At 40.5% G+C, this 25,452-nt stretch overlaps 1 protein-coding gene across 6 annotated transcripts in view; it reads left to right on the top strand.

The window, feature by feature from the left end:
* The first annotated feature begins 296 nt into the window (after positions 1-296).
* SAV1 (salvador family WW domain containing protein 1) overlaps positions 297-25,452 on the top strand; it is a 28,017-nt gene continuing 2,861 nt past the window's right edge. Inside the window, exons 1-5 of one of the 6 annotated variants that reach the window (XM_057723809.1) lie at positions 1,307-1,446; positions 2,160-2,219; positions 3,585-4,028; positions 19,529-19,799; positions 20,472-20,615. In XM_057723809.1, the coding sequence (XP_057579792.1) occupies positions 3,590-4,028; positions 19,529-19,799; positions 20,472-20,615 (854 nt within the window). In that variant the 5' untranslated portion in view covers positions 1,307-1,446; positions 2,160-2,219; positions 3,585-3,589. Of the gene's footprint in view, positions 397-1,306; positions 1,447-1,733; positions 2,018-2,159; positions 2,220-3,584; positions 4,029-19,528; positions 19,800-20,471; positions 20,616-25,452 lie in introns of those variants that run through there. The other 5 variants (XM_057723811.1, XM_057723807.1, XM_057723808.1 and 2 more) reach the window with 5 other exon arrangements.

The following is a 25,452-nucleotide window of genomic DNA, read 5'->3' as shown; positions in this document are numbered from 1 at the left end:
ACACACACTGTACACGTGTTTTAATCATGAAAGAAAAGGGCTCACTGACCAGAAGGAAAGAATGTCTGTGCTAAAAATAAAAATTAAATGCCTCCCCTCCTGGGACGGCAATGCCATTACTCCTTCAGTGAGAAGACTCCCTACCCAAGTGCTACGGCCATGCGGACCCGTGTTCCAAACTGATCTATTTTTTTTGGAAACCCTGAAGGGAGCTACCCCTGATTCCCTGAATGTTCTTTGTTCTGACAAGACACAAACCGCACTTCCTCAGTTGTCTGAGAAGCTGTCTTCTGGGCTCATACTTCCCCAGTGTGGCTCAGAGAAAACCCTTTCCTATTCCTATCATAGATGATTTACGGACTTTTTTCCAGCGACAACTGCAGGAGGAACTACGCGGTAAGCAGAGTGCTGACAGGGACGACTGAACAGCGATGCTAGTATCCCAGGCGGCCTGCATCAGGGAGCGGAGAAACTCCATCTTGGCCTCCTCCTCGGCCTCCCTGGCACTCGGGAGACCAGCGGTTCGTCCTGTTTAATAACGAGGACCGGCCGGGCTCATGGTTTCAACAGAAAGGGGGCCCTGCAGGGCCCTGGTGCGGCGCCGGCCTGAGGGTGGAGCCGCTCTCCCTCTGGGGCCGTCCTCTGCCGCCCCGGTCTCCAATCCGCCGGCCTCTCCGCGGGCCGAGGAGGGCCCGCATTTCGGGGGCGTCCCCGGCTCTCCCAGGGCTCCCGGAGGAACATCTGTGGGAAGCGGCGGCTCCCGGGCCGGCGCGCGCCGCCGCCTCCCGCGCGCGGCCTGGCGGGTGTCGTCCCCCGCGTCCGCGGGACGCGCCTCTCGCCGAGGGGGCGACGCCGGAGCGGGCCGGTGGGCGCAGAGCCGGGCCGGCGCCCCGCAGCCCAAGCCGCGCCCCGGAGCGGGGGGAGGGGGAGGAGAGCGGGGGAGGGGGAGGAGAGCGGGGGAGGGGCGGCGGCGCTCGCGCAGCGTCGAGTCTCCCAGAATCCCCAGCGGCCGCGGGGAAAGTTTACGGGACGTCGGCGGCGGCGGCGGCCGTAGCGGTTCCTGGGCGGCCCGCCATGGCCCTGGCGGGGCGGCCGCGGCCTCGCCTCTCCGAGTCCTCGGGCAGCGTCGCCGAGCCGGCCGACGTCCGGGCAGGCACCGACAGGCGGCGGAGCGGCGGCCGGCGCGCTTAGCGCCCCGACCATGCGGCAGTCCCTGCAGGCGACCCCGGGCTGCGGAGAGGCGGCGGCGGCGGCGGCTCGGGAGCGAGGGAGGGCGGCGGCGGGGACGCCCGGCGGCCGGCGCGGAGCTCTAGGGCGGCCGCCCGGGGTGGCCTGGGGCCTCGTGGACGAGGATGCTGTCCCGCAAGAAAACCAAAAACGAGGTGTCCAAGCCGGCTGAGGTGCAGGGCAAGTACGTGAAGAAGGAGACGTCGCCCCTGCTGCGGAGTGAGTGTCGGGCGGGGCGCCCCGCGGGCTCGGGGAGAGCCGGGTGAGCCGTGCGCGCGCGGCCGGGCGCCGTCGGCCGCTGGGGAGCCGCTGACAGGTCGGCCCGCCTCCGCCCCGGCACCCGCGGACTCCCGCGGCCCCTCGCGGCCCCTCGCGGCGGCGGTGTGCGTGTGGGTTCCTGGAGGAAGGAGGTTCTTGGGGAAGCCGCGGGCATTAACGCGCCTCCCCGGGGGCACGCGCTCTGCGCTGCCCGTCACGTCGAGGCGGGCCCCGCGTTTGCACCCGGGGCGGGCGTGGCTGCCCGTGCCGGGCGGTGTGCGAGCTCCGGGCTGGAACGCCTCAGCCTGTCGGCTGCTGCCCGCAGGCGTGAGGAGGGGAAAGCTGGCCGGCGCCGCCGCCGCCGCGCGCCCCGTCGGGAGCAGGGCTCCAGGGGAGGGGAGCCCAGCGGAGGCGCGTCGGGCTGGGTCCCCGAGAAGCGCTTCGGGTGACCCCCCTCGAGACCGCGCACGGACAGAGGACTCCGGGGACGCTCTGTCGTGCTTTAGGGGACGTGGCGAAAAAGTTTGTTGTGGTGGGTTTTTTTCATTTCGATTTTGGTAGAGTGCGTTTTTCTCCCACCCCACACCGGCACGTTTCTTATGTTCAGTTTAAATGTTTGACCCTAATTACCGGGCTGACTCTTTTGAATGTTTAATTCCTGCTGGCGCGTTCAGAACCTTTGTGAGCTGAGGAGCTAGTTTGCTGCTGCTCGTACTGCAGGCTGGGCCCTTTGTGTAAGTTTCCTTCTTGGAAGCTGGTGACTTTGTGACTTAAGCATGACCTCATATTGTAATTGGGGAAGCTTTTCATAGGGGTTCCTAGTAATATTTGCCCAGGATCACACAGAAAGGGGTGGAGAGCATGTTTTTCCGTTATAACCACATCGTCAACCTTCCGGATTTATCCTTGTATGTGCAGTGCTTTCTCACAGAATAGAACAGATCAGATGGGTACATCAGGAACCTGAAACTTGATTTTTTAAACCTTTTTTAACAGTTTATTTTCCAGTTACACATTCTTTTAGGATTTTGGCTAAATGTATGAAAACGTGCAGTTTGCTGCGAATAAAGTTTATGGATCACTACTTGTAATCGTGAAATATATTTGCCACACCTTTAAGCAAATAACTTTTGCTATAGTATTTTGTTTTAGTTTCATCAAATGTTGAGCCTTGTTTATTCGGATGCTAATTTTTGTCTAATTAGCTTCTGTTGCATATTAATATGAGTGCCCTCTGGTACTGTTTACTTAATGAACTAAAGAAACGGTCTCCACATCCAGTTTTTTCTTATTTTAAAGGTATTTGCTTTCTAACCGGGAGTGCCTAAGCTATTTAAGTACTTTATTCAGAAGTACTGTATCCTTAAAGCCATTGTTCTTCTGTTATCTTCTGTTTTGAATTATAATTGTTCTTAAAGGAGCCGTAGTTTTAGACTTGGTATTTTTTTTTTAACTGATTCAACATTTGTGTGTCTCTTTGAAATGAGCTCTTTTTTATTTTTTAATTCTCATAGCTAAGTTTTTAGTTTTCCCACTGTTTGATTACTGTACTTACACATAATTCCAAGAGTAGGAAGGCCAGGTTAATAATTTTAAAATCTTTTTAAAGGAATTCACCTTTACATGTTTGAGAATAGGATTATGTTCTGTTGTATTTTTTAAATTGTGTTTGCTTGAAGAAGGGCTTGGGGAATTTTGAGAATGAAGTAAAATCAACAAAACAAACTGTAGTGTTAAGTTATGCTGGTAACAGAGTGTCCATTTGTTAGATTCTTTACACATTTATTCATGAGTGTTTCATTAATGTGTATTTCGTAGTTAAGCTTATTGGCGTTTCATCGCATTATGTACGGTGGTATGCAGAATACCTTTGATTCTGGCAGAGCTTACACAGAACACATTTATACAAATTATAAATTCATTTGAGTGGGAAGATGTCAATCAGCCTCAATTTTAAAATACCCATATACTTTCCTAAAATTTTAAATCATGTTTTCTTAAGTCCATTGAAATTTTTCACTTTGGGGTGATAGATGTAAATGAACAACTTTTGAAAAATGTGTTACTTGCTGGTCATCTTACTCTTTGTTTTATTATAGATCTTATGCCTTCATTTATCCGGCACGGTCCAACAATTCCAAGACGAACTGATATCTGTCTTCCAGATTCAAGCTCAAATGCCTTTGCAGCTTCTGGAGATGGAATAGTTTCAAGAAACCATAGTTTCCTTAGAACTCCAATTCAGAGAACACCTCATGAAATAATGAGAAGAGAAAGCAACAGATTATCTGCACCATCTTACCTTGCCAGGAGTCTAGCAGATGTCCCTAGGGAATATGGCTCTTCTCAGTCATTTTTAACAGAATTTAATTTTGCTGTTGAAAATGGAGACTCTGGTTCCCGATATTATTATTCAGATAATTATTTTGATGGTCAGAGGAGGCGCCCACTTGGAGATCGAACACACGAAGACCGTAGATACTATGCATACAACCATGATCTCTTCCAAAGGGAGCCACTGAACCAGGGCAGGCGTGCTTCAGGTAACTTAAAATTATAAATACCACACCAGTTTGTATTTAGATTTATTAACACCTCATTAAAAAGATGCTCTTTTCTGGATTTTCTTGGGAAGTGAACAGATAACTCCTAGAGAACCACTACTCCATTTTGCCAGTCTTGCTAAGCCAGCATGCAAATAATTATTAACCCACACTGAGGGAAAGATTTTTGTGTCTGTTAACTCATCTAATTAACTTATTTTATTAAAAAAAACTTGTTCATATCTGAAGACTATCTAGACTGTTAACAGTGTGAACCTTGAAAACGTTGAGATTTTAATGTCTGTAGTTGGGTTGAATCTAGGTTTAGATTTGGTAGACTGGAGAGGTTAGGGATTCAGAGAAACTGGACTTAAACCTGGAAAAGGAAAGGCAAAGAGGAAGGATTGGGCATGGTAGGTGACACTGTGGGCCAGCTGCATCATTACGGAGCAGAACTCGCACTGTTTCTTTGAACAGGACTGTTTTTGTAGTTAAAGAATTGTTTCACTAGTTTAAAAAGACCTGTTGTCACATGATTCATTGTGTGTTCTCTGTCCTTTTGCTCTTCTTTTTGCAATGGGCAAAAATATTTGCCATATAATTTTTAAAAATCTGCTTTCTATATATCCTGACTTTGGGATAATTGTACAGGGAGCAGAAGAGATAGAAATGCACTGTTCTACTTTATTCCTAAAGTACTGGATTACACTAGAAAAAGTGAAGCAAGCTGAAAAGTAAACTTTTTCATTTGACTTTTATTTTCCTAGTAAGTTATAGGGTTTATGTTTTGGCAGGATAAAAATAAAAAATACATGAGACACTTTTTTAGCCCACAAAACTTCAAATAAGGTGACTTAAAAACAGTTTGGTACAAATAAAGTGACTTAAAAACAGTTTGGTGCGTGAGTGTTTTGAGAGTGGAAAACATTTCATTCATTTAGTATTAATCATTTATGTGTCCAGCACTTTCCTGTTTGGTATCTGCCTTCTGGTACCTTATTTGGGAGAACAAAACCACTATATGCAAAAAAAATCACAGAACAGTTAGTTGTTATACTATGTGGTACTGACTGTAAGTGCCATAGGGAGTCAGAAGAGAGAGAGATCAGGGTAGGCTAGAACACTTCGAGAATGGTTCGTGGGAGAGATGGAACCTGAACTGTTTTCTTTGAGCTTGGACTTTAGATTGACAGGAGACATAGGAAGGACATTTTAGCTGGAAAATCAGTGAAACAGCGGATCTGTAAATCCAAGGAACTGTGTAGTTCTGTCTAATTTGAAAAAATAAGCTGTAAGGTGGTGTGGAGATGAGTGGTGCAACAACAGGCTGTAGGATTTAAACTCGCGTCAAGGAAAAGCCATTGCAGATTTCAAAAGGACAAGATTTTCATTTTACGGAAACAGTGTTCAAAGATTAGTTTACTAGTACTCAGGACAGATTGCTAGAGAAAAGAGGAACTCAGGTACCAGTGGTAGTACAAATCTGTGATGCTTTTGAAGGAAAAATGAGACTTAATTATGGGTTTGGGAGAAAGTAGGTCACTGAAGTTTTGAAAATTGAAAAATAGTATGGAACAGTTAAGAGCAGCTTAATTTGTGAAATCTGACATTCAAGTCTCATTGTGATATTGAAGAGGAAAGGTTTTCTAGACGTATAGAAGTAATGTAAAGGAACTCCAGTTTTGTTCAAAGAGTGTCCATGTTCTTGAGGGATTTTGAGTTCCTCTGGGACTCTGGTGTCCCATCTCCAAGAGCTGGATCCTGGGTAGTCTGAGGCAGTCGTGGTTATTCCATTTCCCTTGCATTGGTTTGGGACTGAGCAAGTAATGTGGTTTTGGCTGGAGAAATGTGAGCTAAAGTCTACGGAGTGGCTTCTGGGAAGGTTATCTTGGTTCCTGATGAAGGACCCAGAGAAGGGCTTTGCTGTGTGGAATGTTTTTGATCAGTCATTTTGCAGTTATGAGAAGATGTTCTTAAGGACCTCCCTGAGGATGGCAGCATAGAAAGTTGAAAAGAACCTGGATATTGATAATGTTGCCAAGCTGCAAAATTGATTAGCCCTGGGACAACCTCATCCTTGAACTTTGTGTTCTGTGAAATAATAAATTTCTTTATCGTTTTAAAAAAAATGTAATGCAAATAGGTGGGTGCCTTTTTTGTTTTTAAAGAACCTCTATGTTAAAGGATTAGACAGTTGTGTACTTCAGTGTTTATTTTGGCTTTTCTGATATCGTGTAGTTTTAAACCGCAGAAATAATTTGTTATTAGATCAAAATAGTTTAAAAAATAAAGTTCGTTTTTATGTATATTTTGAGAGTAATACCTGCTTATTATAGGAAATCTGCAAAATGCAGAAAAGTAAAGGGGAAGCACTCATTACAACAAGGATTCTTCGTATTTAGTTATTTTCTTCACCTTTTTCCATGACACGCCTTTTTTTTTTTTTTAACATTGTCATAATTATACTCTGTTCAGTTTCATATACTTGCTTTTTTGCTTGAATGAGTTTCTTAATGTTAAACACTATTTATGTGTAGTTTCAGTGCTCCATAATTTTACATTTGGTGCATGTCTTATGGTTAATACTTTAAATGTTAATGAGGACTTGACCTAGGCTGGGGATGTTTGGAAAGGGGAGAAGTGGGACACATTAGCATTGATGGGCCCTGGCCACTGATGTGTATTGAGGGATGAGGGAAAGAGAAGAGTCGGATAGGATTAGCAAAGCACCTGGCTATATAGGAGGTGCTCTAAAAGTAAATGGTTGAATGAGTGAACAGATTCTCAGATTTCAAGTCTGGAGTCTTAAGACTTTTTTGGTAGTGAAGGTGTAGCGGGAATAATAGCTTACACCACAATCTGTTTGCCATTAATACAGATTGTTCTTTACACTTACCTTTCCCATGTATGTTTATGTTGCAGACGTCACTGTTAGTTCATGACACTTTTATGCCTGAAGTATGAAGAACTAGTGATACCAAGTTAAAAATCTTATTAAAATTCTGATTCGCAAAATATCATTGAGGAAATACTGTGAAAACTAAATTTCTACTGATCCTCTCTCTTAGGACTCTTTTTATGCTGTCTGATATAGTTTTTGTAATTTTAATGACACTTTAAAATAGCTTTCCCCTATTTTAAATAAATAAAATAAATTTTAGAAATAAATAAAATACAATTTAATTGGATACTTTTTCAAATTAAAGAATGTGATGTAAAATAAGATTTGCACTTATTATGGCAGTGATGATTGCTTGAGAAATTTCACTTAACATTAATTTATATCACGGCAATAAGATTAATGTTTTACCTTTGAGAAAAAATCGGTACTTTTTTGCAGGAATCTCTTAAGTGGCAGGGAAGGAGTAATAACCAATTATTAACCAAACAGAAAAGCCTAACAACTGTCTTTTCCAGAAGAAAAAAACCCGAATATGAGACAATAGCTGGAAGTTTCTTGAATTCATCTTGAAAAGACTTGAAACTTATATTTTTAAGATTTATGCTGCAGAGTTCAAGAAATTTGAGTGAGCGTAAAGGAGAAAGTAAGTTTGTGGGAGCGTAAGGATGTTCTATACACAGATTTGTTTTCACAAGCTTTAAATTTTGATTGCTGTTACTAATGTAATAAGCATAAAAAAGGTATGAAAGAAAATCATTTTCTAATGACTTGAGGGTAGTAATTCCTTCCAATTGATTATTTCTTAGAGTTTTAGGAAACACCTTATCTCAAGGGTTAATGTCATCTTATTGTATTAAGCAGAAGTACAAAAAAACAAGTCATATAATATCTTAAAGGGTTTTAGGGCCCAGCATGTTCTACATTTAGCTGTGAAATTTGACCTTTAACATTTTGGCCTGCATACCAGTCAGGCAGTTACTGTATGTGCCAAAGGAAGGAATTCTGCTGTTAACAGGAAGTCTTTAGTTGGAATACTAAAGGCAGATTGAATCCCTTTGTTTTGTGCCTAAATAATTTAGTTCTATGCAATTTTAAGTAACAAACTTTTAACTTTTATATTTAAAGACAGCTAAAGAAATCAAGTAATAAAGATCAAATTAAAAAGTTCCAGGCTTTACCAAAAAAAGTACTGAGTTGTATTTACTCCAAGAACCGCATAAATATTAGTAAACCAGAATCTTCTTTTGAGGAAGTGTTAATAATTCTTAGGGGCACAGCTTTACTTGTAGTTATTTTGGAGAGTAGGAAAAAAGGCAGTTGGCTTCTTTTAATCCTTGTATCTTTTTATCAACATCTTGACCATAACATGGGCTATATTACCCTGGAGCTTGTAGCTTTCATTAGAGTTCCAGATTCCATTTTATTCTCTGTAGCCACTTCAGCATTAAGAAACTAGAATTTTTGAGCTTGTCTGTAAGGGCAGATCTCTTGTAGATATCTGCCAACTTTGTATGACGTTAAGTTCTTTGGAGGCATATTCAGTGAAAGCTTGGTGGAGAGACAAAGTAATACTTTAATCTGTCTTTGGGAAATCATGTATTTAGCTTATTAGTGTTTTAGTTTATTTTTTATAAGTGGAAAGTGCTTGTGCATTTAATTCCTGCAAATGGAAGTTATTTTTGTTTGTTTTTGTTTTTTAATCTTTATTGGAGTATAATTGCTTTACAGTATTGTGTTAGTTTCTGCTGTACAGCAAGTGAATCAGCTGTATTTATACATATATCCCCATATCCCCTCCCTCTGGAGCCTCCCTCCCAGCCTCCCTATCCCACCCTTTTAGGTCTTCACAAAGCATCCAGCTGATCTCCCTGTGCTCTGTAGCAGCTTCCCACTAGCCATCAGTTTTACATTTGGTAGTGTGTATATGTCAGTGCTACTCTCACTACGTCCCCCCCCCCACCATGTCCTCAAGTCCATTCTCTATGTCTGCATCTCTATTCCTGCCCTGCCACTAGGTTCATCAGTACCTTTTTTTTAGATTCCGCGTATATACGTTAGCATATGGTATTTGTTTTTCTTGTTCTGATTTGCTTCGCTCTGTATGACAGACTCTAGGTCCATTCACCTCACTACAAATAACTCAATTTCATTCCTTTTTATGGCTGAGTAATATTCCATTGTATATATGTGTCACATCTTCTTTATCCATTCATCTGTTGATGGGCATTTAGGTTGCTTCCATGACCTGGCTATTGTAAATAATGCTGCAGTGAACACTGTGGTACATGTTTCTTTTAGAATTATGGTTTTCTCTGAGTATATGCCCAGTAGTGGAATTGCTGGGTCATATGGTAACTCTATTTTTAGTTTTTTAAGGAACCTCCATACTGTTTTCCATAGTGGCTGTATCAACTTACATTCCCACCAAAAATGCAGGAGGGTTCCCTTTTCTCCACACCCTCTCCACATTTATTGTTTCTAGATTTTTTGATGATGTCCATTCTGACTGATGTAAGGTGATACCTCATTGTGGTTTTGACTTGCATTTCTCTAATGATTAGTGATGTTGAGCATCTTTTCATGTGTTTGTTGGCATTGTATATATCTTCCTTGGAGAAATGTCTATTTAGGTCTTCTGCCCATTTTTGGATTGGGTTGTTTGTTTTTTTGATATTGAGCTGCATGAGCTGCTTGTGTATTTTGGAGATTAATCCTGTGTCAGTTGTTTCATTTACAAATATTTTCTCCCATTCTGAGGGTTGTCTTTTTGTCTTATGGTTTCCTTTGCTGTGCAAAAGCTTTTACGTTTCATTAGGCCCCATTTGTTTATTTTTGTTTTTATTTCCATTTTTCTGGGAGGTGCATCAAAAAGGATCTTGCTATGGTTTATGTCATAGAGTCTTCTGCCTTTGTTTTCCTCTAGGGGTTTTATAGTATCTGGTCTTATATTTAGGTCTTTAATCCATTTTGAGTTTATTTTTGTGTATGGTGTTAGGGAGTGTTCTAATTTCATTCTTTTACATGTAGCTGTCCAGTTATTTTGAAGATTGTGAATGTGACTCATTCTTTTCTGGGACTAATTGGAATTATGGAAAACTATTTTTTTCCTTGTAGCTCATAAACAAGTTCAAAATTATAGATTGCGTTTTCTTTTTTTTTTTTTGCATTTTCTTTTATTAGTGGCAGTCCTATTTTTGTTTGAAGAATTACAGTTGATCTTTTATGGTAAGATTATATAGTAGGTAATAAATTTGTCATTTGACCTTATACCACCTGTATGGTCTTTGGTAAAATAACTTAACTTGAACATTTGTTTCCTCATCTTTAAGTTGGTAATGATACCACTACTTCATAGAGCTGATTGAGTATGAAATAGTACATGTGGAAAGGTCCAGGGACGGAGTAGACATTCATAATTGTTAGTGCTCATGTTTTTTTAAAGAGTGTTATATGCTTTTCTGTGCCTTGTCCAGATTTGGCACGTTTGGTTGTTGAAGTTTCAGATTTCTAACTGAACGTAAGAGAGCAGGTCTGGTGTGTTAGAGCTTGATATAACTTTCTTTTTTTTTTTTAAGTCTGCTAGACTTAATAGTTTATGTCTTAGATTGGTAGTTTCCATTCTTTTTGTATTGTATGTTCATGTCTCAATAGGTTTTATAGAATTATCCAAATAATAGTTTGAAAAAAATTTAGTGCACGTGGCAGCTTCAGAAAGTGAAGTGGCAGGGGTTTGCCATGGAACTAGAACAGACTGTTTATAGATAGCTCTAAAAAGGTTAGGAATCAGGGTTTCATGTGGCATTGATAAAGCTGATGAGCCTTGTTGGGACTTTGTGGACTTCATGGCCCCCTTATCAACTTGTCAAAGTTTAGTTCCTGGACACAAGAGGCTTTACAGAGAGGGCTTTGTGTTTCCTCTAAATATGAATTTCAAGTTTATCATGGTTTAAAATCTGATGTTTGGTACCTACTATTGTTTACATGTAACAGTACATGTTTCTAGATTTAGGCAAGTTCAGTATATGGAAATCTGGATTTTCTAAGCAGGTGAATGAAATTGTCATAAACTTCAATACTCTCTGAACCTGTGTGGTTTTAAATTACTATAATAGTTTGTTGTTTTTAATGCTGCATTTAGAAATCTATTTATATATTTCCACGGGTTCCTCTGTCGGGCCAAAATGTTATGGTTCTTATCAGTAACTCAATTTGAATACATTGAATTGACTATAATTCTTTTTAAAAATTGCTATCCTTGGTTGTGGCTGGTGCTACATTTTTAGTTACGGAAGTATGAGAAGGTATAAAGCCACTGCATGCTTAAACAGCGTGATTTTAGTTATTTGCTACATGCGTGTCTTTAGTACAGTTGGCTTATTTCTTTTCTGTTTAAATGTTTTCTCTTTAAGTACTGAAGTTCCTGAAACTACACTTACTAAATGTTCAGTTGCAGGTGACAGAAGCCAAAGTCAGTTTCACCAAAAGGCTTGTTAGCTTTGTTTTGTTTTATAGTCACTATATGCTTTTTTTAAATTTATTTTTTATTTATTTTTATCTTTTTTGGCTGTGTTGGGTGTTTGTTGCAGCACCCAGGATCTTTTGTTGTGGCGCGTGGGTTTTCTCTTCCCTAGTTGTGGCACATGAGCTCCAGGGTGCGTGGGCTGTGTAGTTGTAGAGCGTGGGCTCCAGAGCACATGGGCTCTGTAATTTGTGGCACTCGGGCTCTATAGTTGAAGTACGCAGGCTCAGTAATTGTGGCGCGCGGGCTTAGCAGTTGTGGCACATGGGCTTAGTTGCCCCACAGCATGAGGGATCTTAATTCCCAGACCAGGGATCGAACCCACGTCCCCTGCATTGCAGGATGGATTCTTTACTATTGGACCACCAGGGAAGTCCCCACCATATGTTTTATAAGTATATGCCTTTCTTCCTAAAGGGTACTGAGCAAGAATGATTTTGTTTTCTTTCTTGCATCTTCCTTTCTGCCAGAGTACTTCTATAGGTGAGGTTGTGTACATTCTGGTGCATCAGTTCCAGAGACACATAATGACTGATTTCTCTTTTTGTGATACTAAAATTGATCATGGGATCAGATGTCATCCCAATTCATCCATCATGATGTTGTCTGTCAGCTTTTCACCTATTGATTTGGAAGCCATTATTGATTATTGGCTAGATTCAATATTTCGTTAGTTGTTGCAAATAGTGATACTCTAAGGCTGTTGTTTCTTTATTTATTGGAATTCTATAATGAAGAACTTTATCAATTATTTGATTTCCTTTATCAGTATTTTGGCTACTCATATAAGACAGGATCAATGCTAGATCTTTCTCTTTACCTACTATTTTTCAAAATAATGATTTGGTACCCTAACGACCTCCAGAGGTAACCAGTGAGTTTTTATTTTTAGCATCTTTATGAACTCAAGGATTTTTAAAAAATTAAACACCAAGCTTTATTTGGACTTCACCAGTTTTTTCATTAATGTTCATTTTCTGTTACAGGATCCAATGCAGAGTACCACATTGCATTTAGTTGTCATATCTCCTTAGCGTTCTTTGGTCTGTGACAATTTCTTAGTCTTTTCTTGTTCTTCATGACCTTGACAGTTTTGAGGAATATTTGTCCAATATTTTGTAGACTGTCTCTCAACTTGGATTTTGTCTGATGTTTTTCTCACGATTAGATTGGGCTTATGGTTTATGAAAAGACTACCACGGAGGTGAAGTGTCTTCACCGTATCATATGAAGGAGATACACGATCTCTCTATGACATTATTGGTGATGTCAGTATTTGGTTACGATTTGCCAGGTTTCTCTACCGTTACAAACACTCCATGTTTGTTCTTCCAGTTTTTGTCTTCATCTTTCTTTCTTTCCTTAAGCACACATATTTCCTCTGTTGTCTTTATATCTGTTTTGGGGGGTTCTTGCTTTTCTTCTTTGTGGTCTTCTTTTAGGGAGTTGATTGCTTCATTCTTTTTTCTCTTTTAATTTATGGCAGTGGCAGAATATTTCATTGCATTTTTCTCTCTGCTTTGGGACAACGTTTTATTGAGTGTTCTTTTTAATCAACTTTACCTTTTTGCCTCTTGAATTTTTCTTGTAGAATTGATGTTATACTGACCTTATTATACATTGGAGAATAATTTGGGTTTTTCTCTGCCAGTTATTTGAAATTGGCTCCTGTGGTTGCTGGAGAGTGTAGGGGGTTGTGTAGGGAAAAAGAAAAATTACCTGGGTGATGTGTTGTGCTATGTAGTTTTTCACAGTGCGCTGTTCTCATTTCCATATCTTTCTTTACTGTTCTTCTCACCCAGCTGCTTTTGGCAGTTCTTGTATGTATATTAAACCTAGGGATTATCTCTCTCTCTATTTTTTTTTTTTGAAGTATAGTTGATTTACAGTATTTAGTTTCAGGTGTACAGCACCATAATTCACTTTTTGCACATTGGGTATAATTCCCTGTTATACTGTAAACCCTTGTTGCTTATCTATTTTATGATTAATAATTTGTATCTGTTAATCCCTTACTCCTGATTTGTCCCTCCCCTCCCCTTTTGGTAACCATAAGTTTGTTTTCTATGTCTATGAGTCTGTTTTTATTTTGTGCATAGATGCATTTGTATTATTTTTTAGACTCTACAAATACATGATATCATATAGTATTTGTCTTTCTCTGTCTGACTTATTTCACTCAGCATAATATTCTCTAGGTCCATCCATGTGTTGCTGCAAATGGCAGTATTTCATTCTTTTTTAGAGCTGAGTAATACTCCATTGTGTGTGCATGTGTGTGTATGTGTGTATACATATATATGTATGTATACACACACGTACAGCATATATGCATACACATATGTGTATATACACACATATACACCATATGTTCTTAAGCCAGTTGTCTATTGATAGGCCCTTGGGTTGCTTCCGTGTCAACTATTATAAATAGTGCTGCTGTGAATATTGGGGTGCATGTATCTTTTTTTTAAGTTAAGAGTTTTCCTCATTTCTGGATATATGCCCCAGAATGGGATTGCTGGATCATATGGCAACTCTATTTTTAGTTTTTTAAGGAATTTTCATACTGTTTTCCATAGTGGCTGCACCAGTTTACATTCCCACCAACAGTTTAGGAGGGTTCCCTTTCCTCCACACTCTCTTTGGCATTTATTATATGTGGACTCTGATGATGGCCATTCTGACCAGTATGAGGTGATACCTCGTTGTAGTTTTGATTTGTATTTCTCTAATAATTAGCAATATTGAGCATCTTTTCATGTGCCTGTTGGCCATCTGTATGTCTTCTTTGGAGAATTGTCTGTTTGGATCTTCTGCCCATTTTTGATTGGGTTGTTTGTTTTTTTAATACTGAGTTGTGTGAGTTGTTTGTGTATTTTGGATATTAACCCCTTGTTGATTGCGTGATTTGCAAATATTTTCTCCCGTTCCATTGGTTGTCTTTTCATTGTGTTTATGGTTTCCCTTGCTGTGCAAACGCTTTAAGTTTGATTCAGTCCCATTTGTTTATTTTTGCTTTTATTTTTTTGGCCTTGGGAGACTGATCTAAGAAAATATTGCTACGATTTATGTCAAAGAATGTTTTGCCTATGTTCTAGGAGTTTTATGGTGTCATGTCTTAACCTTAGGTCTTTAAACCATTTTGAGTTTATTTTTTCATATGGCATGAAGAAATGTTTTTTTTTTTTTTAAACATCTTTTATTGTGTGAAGTTTTAAACCTACCCAAAGAACCTCCCATATACCCATCCCACAGTGTCAACAATCATTTCATGTATTTCCTGCCCCTCTTCTTCAAGCCTCCCCAGGGGAGCTAAGAAGTGTAGGGAAGTGCTTTCAAGTCAGCCTCTGTGAGTGGAGATGGGTTTGTGGTGTTGCTTGGATTCTTTCTCCTTCCTTCCTTCCTTCCGTCCATCCGTCCTTCCTTCCTTCCTGCCTGCCTTCCTTCCTTCCTTCCTTCCTGTTTATTGGCTGTGTCAGGTCTTTATAGTTGCTTCATGCAGGCTTTTTCTAGTTGTGGTGAGTGGCAGCTACTCTTTGTTGCGGTGCGCGGGATTTGCATTGTGGTGGCTTCTCTTGTTGCAGAGCACGGGCTCTAGGTGCGTGGGCTTCAGTAGTTGTGGCACATGGGCTCAATAGTTGTGGCTCACAGGCTCCAGAGCGCAGGCTTGGTCATTGTGGCGCACAGGCTTAGTTGCTCCGTGGCATGTGGGATCTTCCTGGACCAGAGATCGAACCCATGTGCCCTGCATGGGCAGGCAGATTCTTAACTGCTGCGCCACCTAGGAAGTCCCCCTATTGCTTTTTTAGTGTTTATTTCATTTATTTCTTCTCTGACCTTTATGATTTTTTTCCTTTTACTAACTTTGGGTTTTGTTCTTTTTTTTCTAGTTCCTTTAGATATAAGGTTAGATTATTTGAGATTTTTCTTGTTTCCTGAGGTAATCTTGTATTGCTATAAACTTCCTTCCCTTCCTCTTTCATTCTCTTCTCTTGTGATTTGATGACTAACTTTAGTGTTGTGTTTGGGTTCTTTTTTCTCTCTTACATGTGTATCTATTGTAGATTTTCAGTTTGCGGTTACCATGAGGTGATAATATAGCAGTCTCTATATAAATAAGATTGTTTTAAGTTGCTGGTCTTTTAATGCATTTCCAGTGTCCTGCATTTGTGCTCTGCTCTTCTCACAGTTGCTGGTTTTGATATCATATTTGTGTGTGAATGGTTTCCTACCTTTAGTGTATGTTTGCCTTTACCAGTGAGCTTTTCCATTTGTAATTTTCTTGTTTCTAGTTATGGTCTTTTCTGCTTAGAGAAATTCCTTTAACATTTGTTGCAAAGCTGATCTGGTGGTGCTGAAGTCTCTTAGCTTTTGCTTGTCTGTAAAGCTTTTGATTTCTCTGTCAAAATCGGAATGAGAGTCTTGCTGGGTAGAGTATTCTTGGATGTAGCTTCTTCCCTTTTGTCACTTTAAATATATTGTGCCACTCACTTTTGGCCTGCAAAGGTTCTGCTGAGAAATCAGCTGATAACCTTATGGGAGTTCCCTTGTATGTTATTTGTTGCCTTTCCCTTGTTGCTTTTAATATTTTTCCTCTATCTTTATTTTTTGTCAGTTAGACTACTATGTATCTTGGTGTGTTCCTCCTTGAGTTTACCTTGCCTGGGACTCAGCACTTCCTGGACTTGGGTGACTGTTTCCTTTCCCATGTTAGGGAAGTTTTCAGCTGTTATCTCTTCAGATATTTTCTCTGGTCACTTCTCTTTCTCTTCTCCTTCTGGGGCCCCTATAATGAGAATGTTGGTGCATTTAATGTTGTCCCAGAGGTCTCTTAGGCTGTCTTCTTTTCATTCTTTTTTCTTTATTCTGTTCTGCAGCAGCGATTTCCACCATTTTGTCTTCCAGGTCACTTATCCATTCTTATGTCTCAGTTATTCTGCTGTTGATTCCTTCTATGTATTTTTCATTTCAGTTATTGTGTTGTTCATCTCTGTTTGTTTGTTCTTTAGTTCTTCTAGGTCTTTGTTAAACATTTCTTGCAGCTTATCGATCCTTGCTCCAAGGATCCTATTTCCAAGATCTTAGATCATCTTCACTGTTGTTATTCTAAATTCTTCTTCCTGTAGGTTGGCTGTCTCCTTTCATTTAGTTGTTCTTCTGGGGTTGCATCTTGTTCCTTCACCTGGGACATATTCTTCTGCCATCTCCTTTTGTCTAATTTTATGTGATTGCTGTTTCCGTGTCGTAGGCTGCAGGATTGTAGTTCTTGCTTCTGCTGTCTGTCCTCTGGTGGATGAGGCTGTCCAAGAGGCGTCCTGGTGGGAAGGGCTGCTTCCTGCCCAGTGCTGGGTGGAGCTGGGTCTTGCCCATCTGGTGGGCAGGGCCATGCTCAGGGAGACTTTTAAGCCACCCATCTGCTGATGAGTGGGACTGTGTTCCTGCCCTGCTGGTTGTTTGGCCTGAAGCAGCCCGGAACGAGTGCCTGCAGGCTGTAGGGTAAGGCTAGTGGCAGCCTCCAGGAGGACCCACACCAATGTGTACTCCCCAGATCCGCTTCTGCCCGTGTCTTTGTCCCTGCCATGAGCCACAGCCACCCCCCACCTCTGCAGAAGATCCTCCAGTACTAGGCAGGTGGGTCTGGCCCGGTCTCTGTTGGGATCACTGCTTTTTCCCCCGGGTCCTGGCGCACATGAGACTCCGCACCCTCTAAGAGTGGTGTTCCTGGCTCCCCCCAGTGCTGTGGAAGTCCTGTGAGCACACTCCTCTGGGCTTCAAAACCACATTCCCTGGGGATTCCTATTGCTGTTGCTTGACCACCAGGCTGGGCAGCCTGACGTGGGGCTCAGAACGTTCACTCCTGTGGGATAACGTCTGTGGTGTAATTGTTTTCCAGTTTGTGGGTTGCCCACCCAGTGGGTATAGAATTTGGTTTTATTGTGATTGCGTCCCTCATACTGTCTTGTGGCTTCTTCTTTGTCTTTGGATGTAGGGTATCTTTTGTAGTAGGTTCCAGTGTTTTTTTGTTGATGGTTGTTCAGGAGTTAATTGTTATTTTGGTGGTTTTGTAAGAAGGGATGAGCTCATATCCTTCTACTCCCACCATCTTGAGCTGATCTCATAGATATGAATGTCTGAGTCTCACCAGCTTATTGGTGGTTGAAGCCAGGTTCTGAGGTGTCTGGCTGCAGGGTCCTGGGGATTCCAGGACTAGTGCTGATGCACTGGTGTGAGGATCTGGGTCCTAGGCCCTCTGGTGGACAGGGCCATGTCCTGGGGTGGCTGTGGTCACAGGGGGTTTTAAGGCAGCTGGCCTGTTAGTGAGCAGGACTGTGTCCCATATGGGCTAGTTGCTTGGCTTGGCCTGAGGTGTCCCAATACTGGTGCCCATAGGCTGGTGGGCAAGGCCAGGTCCTGGTGCTGATAAGCTAGAGGGAGGATTCCAAAATAGCGCTTGCCAGCACCAGTGTCCTTGCGGCAGAACAAGCTTCTGAAATATCTGCCACAAGTGTCGGTTTCCGCAGGATCAGCTCTGGTTTCCTCCTGCTTCTCTGGGAGGCTCTCCAAGATTAGCAGGTGGGTCTGACCCAGGCTCCTTCAAAATTACTGCTTCTGCCCTGGGTCCCAGTGTGTGAGATTTTGTGTGCACCCTTTAAGAGTGGAGTCTTTATTTCTCACAGACCTCAGGCTCTCCTGAAAGTGAGCCCTGCTGGCCTGCAAAGCCAAAAGTTTTGGGGACTTGTCTTGCTGGTGCAGGACCCCTGGGCTGGGGAGCCCAACATGGGACTTGGACCCCCTTGCTCCTTGGGGGGAATCTCTACAGTTGTAATTATCCTCCTGTATGTGGGTTGCCCACCTGGGGGTAATAAGGTTCTACTGCGTTTCCACCTTTCCTGTCCGTTTTGTTGCAGTTCCTTCTTTATATTTTTAGTTGTAGAAGATCTTTTCTGCTGGATTCTGGTCTTTCTCATCAATAGTTGCTCTGTAGATAGTTATAATTTTGGTGTGCCCGTGCGAGGAGGTGCTCTCAGGCTCTTCCTACTCCACCATCTTAACCACACCCATTTCATTTCTTGTGTTTTGTAGTTGTCAGTATACAGATCCCACAGTTTTTTTTGTTATATCAATATGTAAATATTTAATTTCTTGGAGCTAAGTGGTATAATTTCTTTTTAATTTCTCCCAGTATAGAGACTGTTAATTGATTTTTTTTTTTCTGTTAATTGATTTTTGTATGTTGAGTTTATACTGTGTTATCTTTGGTAAACTTACTTAATAGTTTTATGGTACAGCCAGATTACTTTTTTGTTTTAATTTTATTTGTTTATTGGCTGTGTTGGGTCTTTGTTGCTGCACGTGGGCTTTCCCTAGTTGCGAGGAGTGGGGGCTACTCTTTGTTGTGGTGCGCAGGCTTCTCGTTTGCTGTGGCTTCTCTTATTGCTGAGCACAGGCTCTAGGCGTGTGGGCTTCAGTGGTTGTGGCACGTGGGCTCAATAGTTGTGCCTCACGAGCTCTGGAGCGCAGGCTCAGTAGTTGTGGCATACAGGCTTAGTTGCTCCGCGGCATGTGGGATCTTCCCCAACCAGGGATCAAACCCATGTCACCTGCATTAGCAGGTGGGTTCTTAACCACTGCGCCACCAGGGAAGCCCCCAGCCAGATTACTTTTAAGAAATTACAAACTGGGAATGGTTTTACAAGTTCATTTCTGCTGTTTTAGATGAAACGTCAAATCTTAAATCTTGAATGAGGTGAATTTTTCTTTTCCTCACTTTTCCTTCAGTGGTATACATATAATACTTAATTAGCTTTGTTAGTAGTTAAATATTTGTATGACCTGGTGATAGAAGCATTAACCAAAAAGCTCAGTTTCAAAGAGGGAGTCTAGTTTCTCTCTTCTTCTGTAATTAAATAGTAACACTGGCTAGTTTTATGAAAAATTTTATTTGTAACAGTAAAATCGTGATTTTTAACAGAAAAGTATAATTGGGATGGTTAATTTTGTAAGTGTTTTTCACATGGCATATTTTTTAGCTATGAATAATTGTTCTGTTTCTTCTCTCTTTCTCTTTCTTCTCAGGTATTGGGAGAGTTGCTGCTACATCTTTAGGAAATTTAACTAACCATGGTTCTGAAGATTTACCCCTTCCCCCTGGCTGGTCTGTGGACTGGACAATGAGAGGGAGGAAATATTATATAGACCACAACACAAATACAACTCATTGGAGCCATCCTCTGGAGCGAGAAGGACTTCCTCCAGGATGGGAGCGAGTTGAGTCATCAGAGTTTGGAACCTATTATGTAGATCACACAAATAAGAAGGCTCAATATAGGCATCCCTGTGCTCCGAGGTAGAGTAACGATTTTATTTTGAGATTGTCTATATAGGCCATTGGAACTAATTAAAGGCATGGTCTTTTTTTTTTAAGTCTCTGATTTAAAACTTCAATCAGCTATAACTCTGTATGATCTCTTGGGTAGTAAAAATGGAAAGGAAATAGTATGGTTAATGTGGATATTGGAAGCACAGTACTCACTCCTACTGTAGTACCTATTCCAAACCCCCCTTCAGCCTAAAGGAAAAAGAAAGTATCCATTCTTATTTGGAGAAAAATTATCAGCTTTCCCAATATAAATTTATAGCTAAATACTAGCTATTACTAAAATTTATGATTCTAGTTTTAAGCCTCTGTATAAAGGTTATTTATAAGTTAGCTCTAATTTTTTAAACAGCCACCTTTGAAGTTGCCCTTGAAAAGAATAAATACCAGCCAGAAGAAGTCTCTTAAAAATAGGTAAAGATTTAGCTTAGTTTTATATCCATCACTAATGACGTACAAGTTTGCAAGAGAAGGTGGATTTTACTTCCCTTAGCTTTAAAAAAAAAAAAGCCAGATCTTTATGTTTTTGAGGTGGTAGAAGTTTGGGCGAGAGGCACATTGAAAAACACTTAAATATTATTCTTATAGTTCTTGTTTTATTTAGGGTCTTTATCCTAATGAAAGTTGATTCTTTCTTCTTAGTGTGCCTCGGTATGATCAACCTCCTCCTGTCACATACCAGCCACAGCAAACTGAAAGAAATCAGTCCCTTTTGGTGCCTGCAAATCCTTATCATACTGCAGAAATTCCTGACTGGCTTCAGGTGTATGCTCGAGCCCCTGTGAAGTAAGTGTATTTAGAGTACAAATTTTTGTTGAGTGTTGAGTAGAAGGCTGAATGGAGTCTCTGGGCTGCTTAAAGCACACAGCACCATGTTTTTTCTCTTAATGAAATATTATCTAAAAGCCCACTATTATTTACAGAAGGGATTTCACAGCTTATGAAGTTTAAAAGTCATTAATTTAGAAATAGAAGTTTTACAAACATTTACTGAATCTTCACTCTCTGTTGTGTGCAGACCTAGGCTATTATAGGGATGCAGTAAAAAGCTTACATTCTCATAGGGGTAGAATAACTTGTAAGTAAGTGATACAATAGCTTGTTATAAAAGGAAGGACCCAGGTAAGTCCTAGGTACACAGGTGAAACAGAGCAGGACACAGGGTGTTGAGGCAGTAGTATGTGTGGTGGCTCAAGTTCTGGGACAAGATGATCTGTGTTCACTGATACTTTAGCTTTGTTCCCCTGGGCAGGGTACTTAACTTAAGTTTTGTCTTCTGTAAATTGGAGATAGTAATAGTACCTACTCTTAAGGTTATAAAGTATTCAATAAAATAATGCATCTAAAATACGTATCACAGTGTCTCACATTGAGAGAGTGTAGTATATTGTTACCGTTATGGTAAAGGTATAGAATAGTGATTAAGATCAGTTAGGCGGGAAACCGTCTGAAAGTTTCTTTGCTCGGTGTGGTGAGGCTTAAAAGTGATCCTGCATTTCAGAGCAGATGGCACAGTTGCTGACTTGAGTAAGCCCTTAGTAATGGTTTCTTATTATTATGGGTGAGCAAGGAAAGCTGTGCCAAAAAGTAAAATACATGGGCTAGTTTTTAAAGATGGCTCTAAATTTGCAAGGCTCATGGAGGATATTTGTCGGGTGCCATAGAGGGTGCTGTTCGTGGAATATAATCATGAGTCAGTTAAATATTTGCCTCAAAGAGCTTCTCTCTTCTGGGAAGACAGAAGTAGGTACTCCGATCAGTGATCCAGTGCGATAAGAATCAGTGACAGTGATACATACAGAGTGCTGTGATTTCAGAAAAGGGGGTGTTTGAAGGCAAATAGTTATTGATAATCCAGTGCATACTGTGCTAAACTTTTACATATGTTATCTCACATACCCTTCCCCAAATCCATTTTACAGCTGGAAAACAGTTTGTCTTTGCTAAGATCGCACAAATATTTAGTGGTAGATGTCAAACCTTTTTCTCTTATTTCAAAGTTCATACTCTTAACTTTTGTCATTACTCCTTCCTTATTTAATAATAATTATCATTTGCTAAGTATCTGTTAAATTCCTGGTACTCTGCTAGGTATTTTACACATAATAATTGCATGTATAGTACTGGGTTTTTGTTTTTTTTTTAATTTATTTATTTTTTGACTGCATTGGGTCTTCATTGCTGTGTGCGGGCTTTTCTCTAGTTGCGGAGAGCAGGGGTTACTCTTCGTTGCAGTGCGAGGGCTTCTCACCATAGTGCTTCCTTTGTTGTGGAGCATGGGCCCTAGGCACGCGGGCTTCAGTAGTTGTGGCTTGTGGGCTCAATAGTTGTGGCACATGGGTTAGTTGCTCTGCAGCATGTGGGATCTTCCTGGTCCAGGGATCGAACCCATGTCCCCTGCATTGGCAGGTGGGTTCTTAACCACTGTGCTACCAGGGAAGTCCCTATAGTACTGTTAGCAATTTTATAAGGTGACATTTTGTAGCCTTACTCTTAATATTCCTTTTGTATTTCAAAAACCAAAACTATCAGCATAAAATAGCCCAAGGAAGAGTTTTAGAAAGTTTAAGATGATTGTACAGTGAGTTTGGAATAAAATAGTTAAATCTCATAAAGTTATTGAGATTTACTTTACTATGTTGTTTACTATGAATTATTTGTTAATTCTTGGCCAGCATAAACATTCCCTTCCATTCCCTCTGATCTTCTCAGTCTATAAATTCATGATCTGTGTGGCTTGATGCAGAGACACAAGATGATATTTGGGGGTTGTAGTCTAAAAGCATCAATTTTTTTTTCCTAAGTCAAATTTAAGCCGTGTCAGTGTGATTTTTAAAAAGGTTTTAATTATAGATGTTATTCTACAAAGTATAAACGGTGCTTTTCAGAAATTTGGTTTTAGTTTATTTGAAATGACGTAGACATTCATCCTAGAAATGAAGCATGGTTTGGTGTCTGAGCAAACCTACAGAAGCCTCTTTATCTGATAAAGTGTAGGAGTATAGTGTAGGAATGGGGTGAAGAATAATAGCAGATGGACTTTTTTCCCCTTTTCCCCTCTCTTCTTTCACGGTCGACACCACTTGATCGGCTGCTGTGTATAGCCTTTGTTCATGTGCTGTTCCTAAGTCACATATAATATGTGCATGTATTGTATATCTCCTCGAGTCTGGAAGAATATGTGCCTGACTGTTAACCTTTGTTATTTTTCGGAGTTGACAAGATTGAGTAGGGTTATTCTTTCTACTTTATGTTATTTCTACTCTGTAGCCATTGTTAGAAAGAAAGAACATAAAGAGCTTTCCTTTTGGGGCGGGGGGTGGGGTGGGGGTGAGATAGTACTTGAATGGAATTCTTTGCTTTTTATGAAAAGAAACGATTCCTAAGGATTATAGTCCTTTTCAGCTCTGGCTCTGTGCACTAATAGCTATAAAGCTTAAGGAAACTGGCGACTTAAGTTTTTTTCAAATACATCAGAGCTCTCCCAGAATGGGCCAGTGAGAAAAGAGAGCAGCTACTTTACTGCTTAAAATAAGAGGTCTAGCAACCTGTTACCTTTTAGTTGATACTAAATTTTTGTCACTAAAGAGCATTGGAAATGGTTAATATTGATAATGGTTAATATTGTTCTATCAACAAAAGGTGAGTTGTTACCTGTGAATTAGATCACAGAGAATCAATTACTTATCCAAAAGAGAGGTTTTAGCCAGAAAATTAGCTTGTTTCTTCCTTTTAACAAACAGTTGACATACATCATCTAGCTTTCTAAAATGCTTTAATTCTATCTCTAGCGGCAATTTACCAAAATAACTTTTGTATATACTTTCAGAACAGACTTAGGACAGATAATGTTCTAAAGTTTTATTTATTAACTTTAGTAAAGTTACGTTTCTAAGTTTACTCACAAAAGTCTGTAACGTATCTGTAAGCAAGCCGAACTGTAGGATAAAATTAAGATTTAATCTGTAACAGGACCGAGTTTACTTCCCGTTCTGCCTCGTGCCCACCCCCCTCCCCCCACCCCAGTCCCCAGTAGCGTTGTGGCACAGACTGTTTTATTTCTGTGTCTGTGATCCTGCACTATCGCTGTTGACTCACTTCCGGGTGTAGGAGGAAAGGAAGAGCGGGCAGGCTGTTACATAAGACAGGCACGGGGAACTTGGGCTATGTTATGACTCCCCCGGGGCTGGGAATAGCAGTACTTTTGGCTCCTGAGGGCAGCATCCCCTGGAGCGCGAACAGGGTTTTTTGGTAGCATTGCAGCAATTGCTGTTTGCGTATATGGGTTATTTGTAAGTACTGTTTGAATAGAATAGTGCTGTAGGAAAAATACAGCAGAAGAGATGCTGTAAGAAAAGGATACTGGAGTGGTTAAACATAGCCTATTTTCTGAATGATTTACCTGTATATTTAGAGTATAGTGGCTAAAAGTTAAACTGAAGCAGATTATTTGGCTCATTAAGAAGAAAAGAATGGGAATTATGTACTTTCTGAAAAAAATTAAATAGCAGGCATAGGCAGAAGGGAAGCACTGTATAGAAACAGCAGGGGCAAGGATTTGGAATGGAAATGGACACCTTGCATACTTTTCTCATCTGTGGTCTTCCTTAGAGTGCTTTTTCTTCTTCCCAAAGTATTTTCACTAAATATTCTGATTGTCTTGCTTCTACACAAAATCCTATTCCTGATGCTAAATGCTGTGATTGGAAAGTCAGAAAATTGTCTGAAGTTTTCTTTTTCCTTTTTTAAAAAAACTTGAATACTTATACAGAATGATATTCACGTCTTAAAAACAAATTTGATATTTACCAGTATTCCCATATTCTTCTCCCTTCTTTTCCTTGCTAGAAAGTACCCAGATGATAAATGAGCTTTAACTTCTTATAGTTCACCTGGCATAAATTTCAGCATCTTGAATTAGTAGACATTGTTGAAATGCCCCTTAGCTATGGAATTCAGACTTGGGAAAAATAAGGTTTTTTTGCTAGGAATTATAACTTGTTTCAAACAAATAAGTAAAATCTTAAGATACATGAATGGCAGAGGTTCTAGGAACTGTTTCTTCATGGAGGCTCATTGAGTATTTCTTGTAGTATTTCTCCAATTTATGTTGGCAGATGGTTTCCCACTAAAGAGAATGTAAAGCTTTCTGCCAAGTATATCTGTTAGTAAATTTGCAGTGCTCATTAAGTAATTAAATTAGTAAATTCGGGATCCAGCAGAATATGTTTACCTTGTGATTTTGTGTATTGTGCTTTTGGTATTCCTGGTACACATACCCAAGTTGTACAGAAATGTGTGGCAACATACCAAGCACAATATGTGGCTCATACTGGCTGCTCTGTATTTGTTTACTGTTTCCCTTTTTAAAAAAATACTACATGATCCCCTTGGAATAAGATGGTAAATGAATTACCAAACAAAGGATCATTGGGTAGGAAATGTTATAAATGATTATTAGGAATAAATTTACTAGAATTTACAATTAAAGTTCTTCCTGTTATGTCTATTGTGCAGTATGATTTGAGAAGTATAACTTTAATATTATATAGGTATATGCCTTGCTCTAGTTCAAGTTCTCTCTGGTCTTAGTAGGTATTATCATTCAAAACTATTACTCTGA

The sequence above is a fragment of the Hippopotamus amphibius genome, chromosome 2 (genome assembly GCF_030028045.1).
Source record: "Hippopotamus amphibius kiboko isolate mHipAmp2 chromosome 2, mHipAmp2.hap2, whole genome shotgun sequence".
Taxonomy (NCBI): domain Eukaryota; kingdom Metazoa; phylum Chordata; class Mammalia; order Artiodactyla; family Hippopotamidae; genus Hippopotamus; species Hippopotamus amphibius.
Note: the sequence above shows the minus strand (reverse complement) of the source record. Positions and strands in the feature narration are given on the sequence as shown.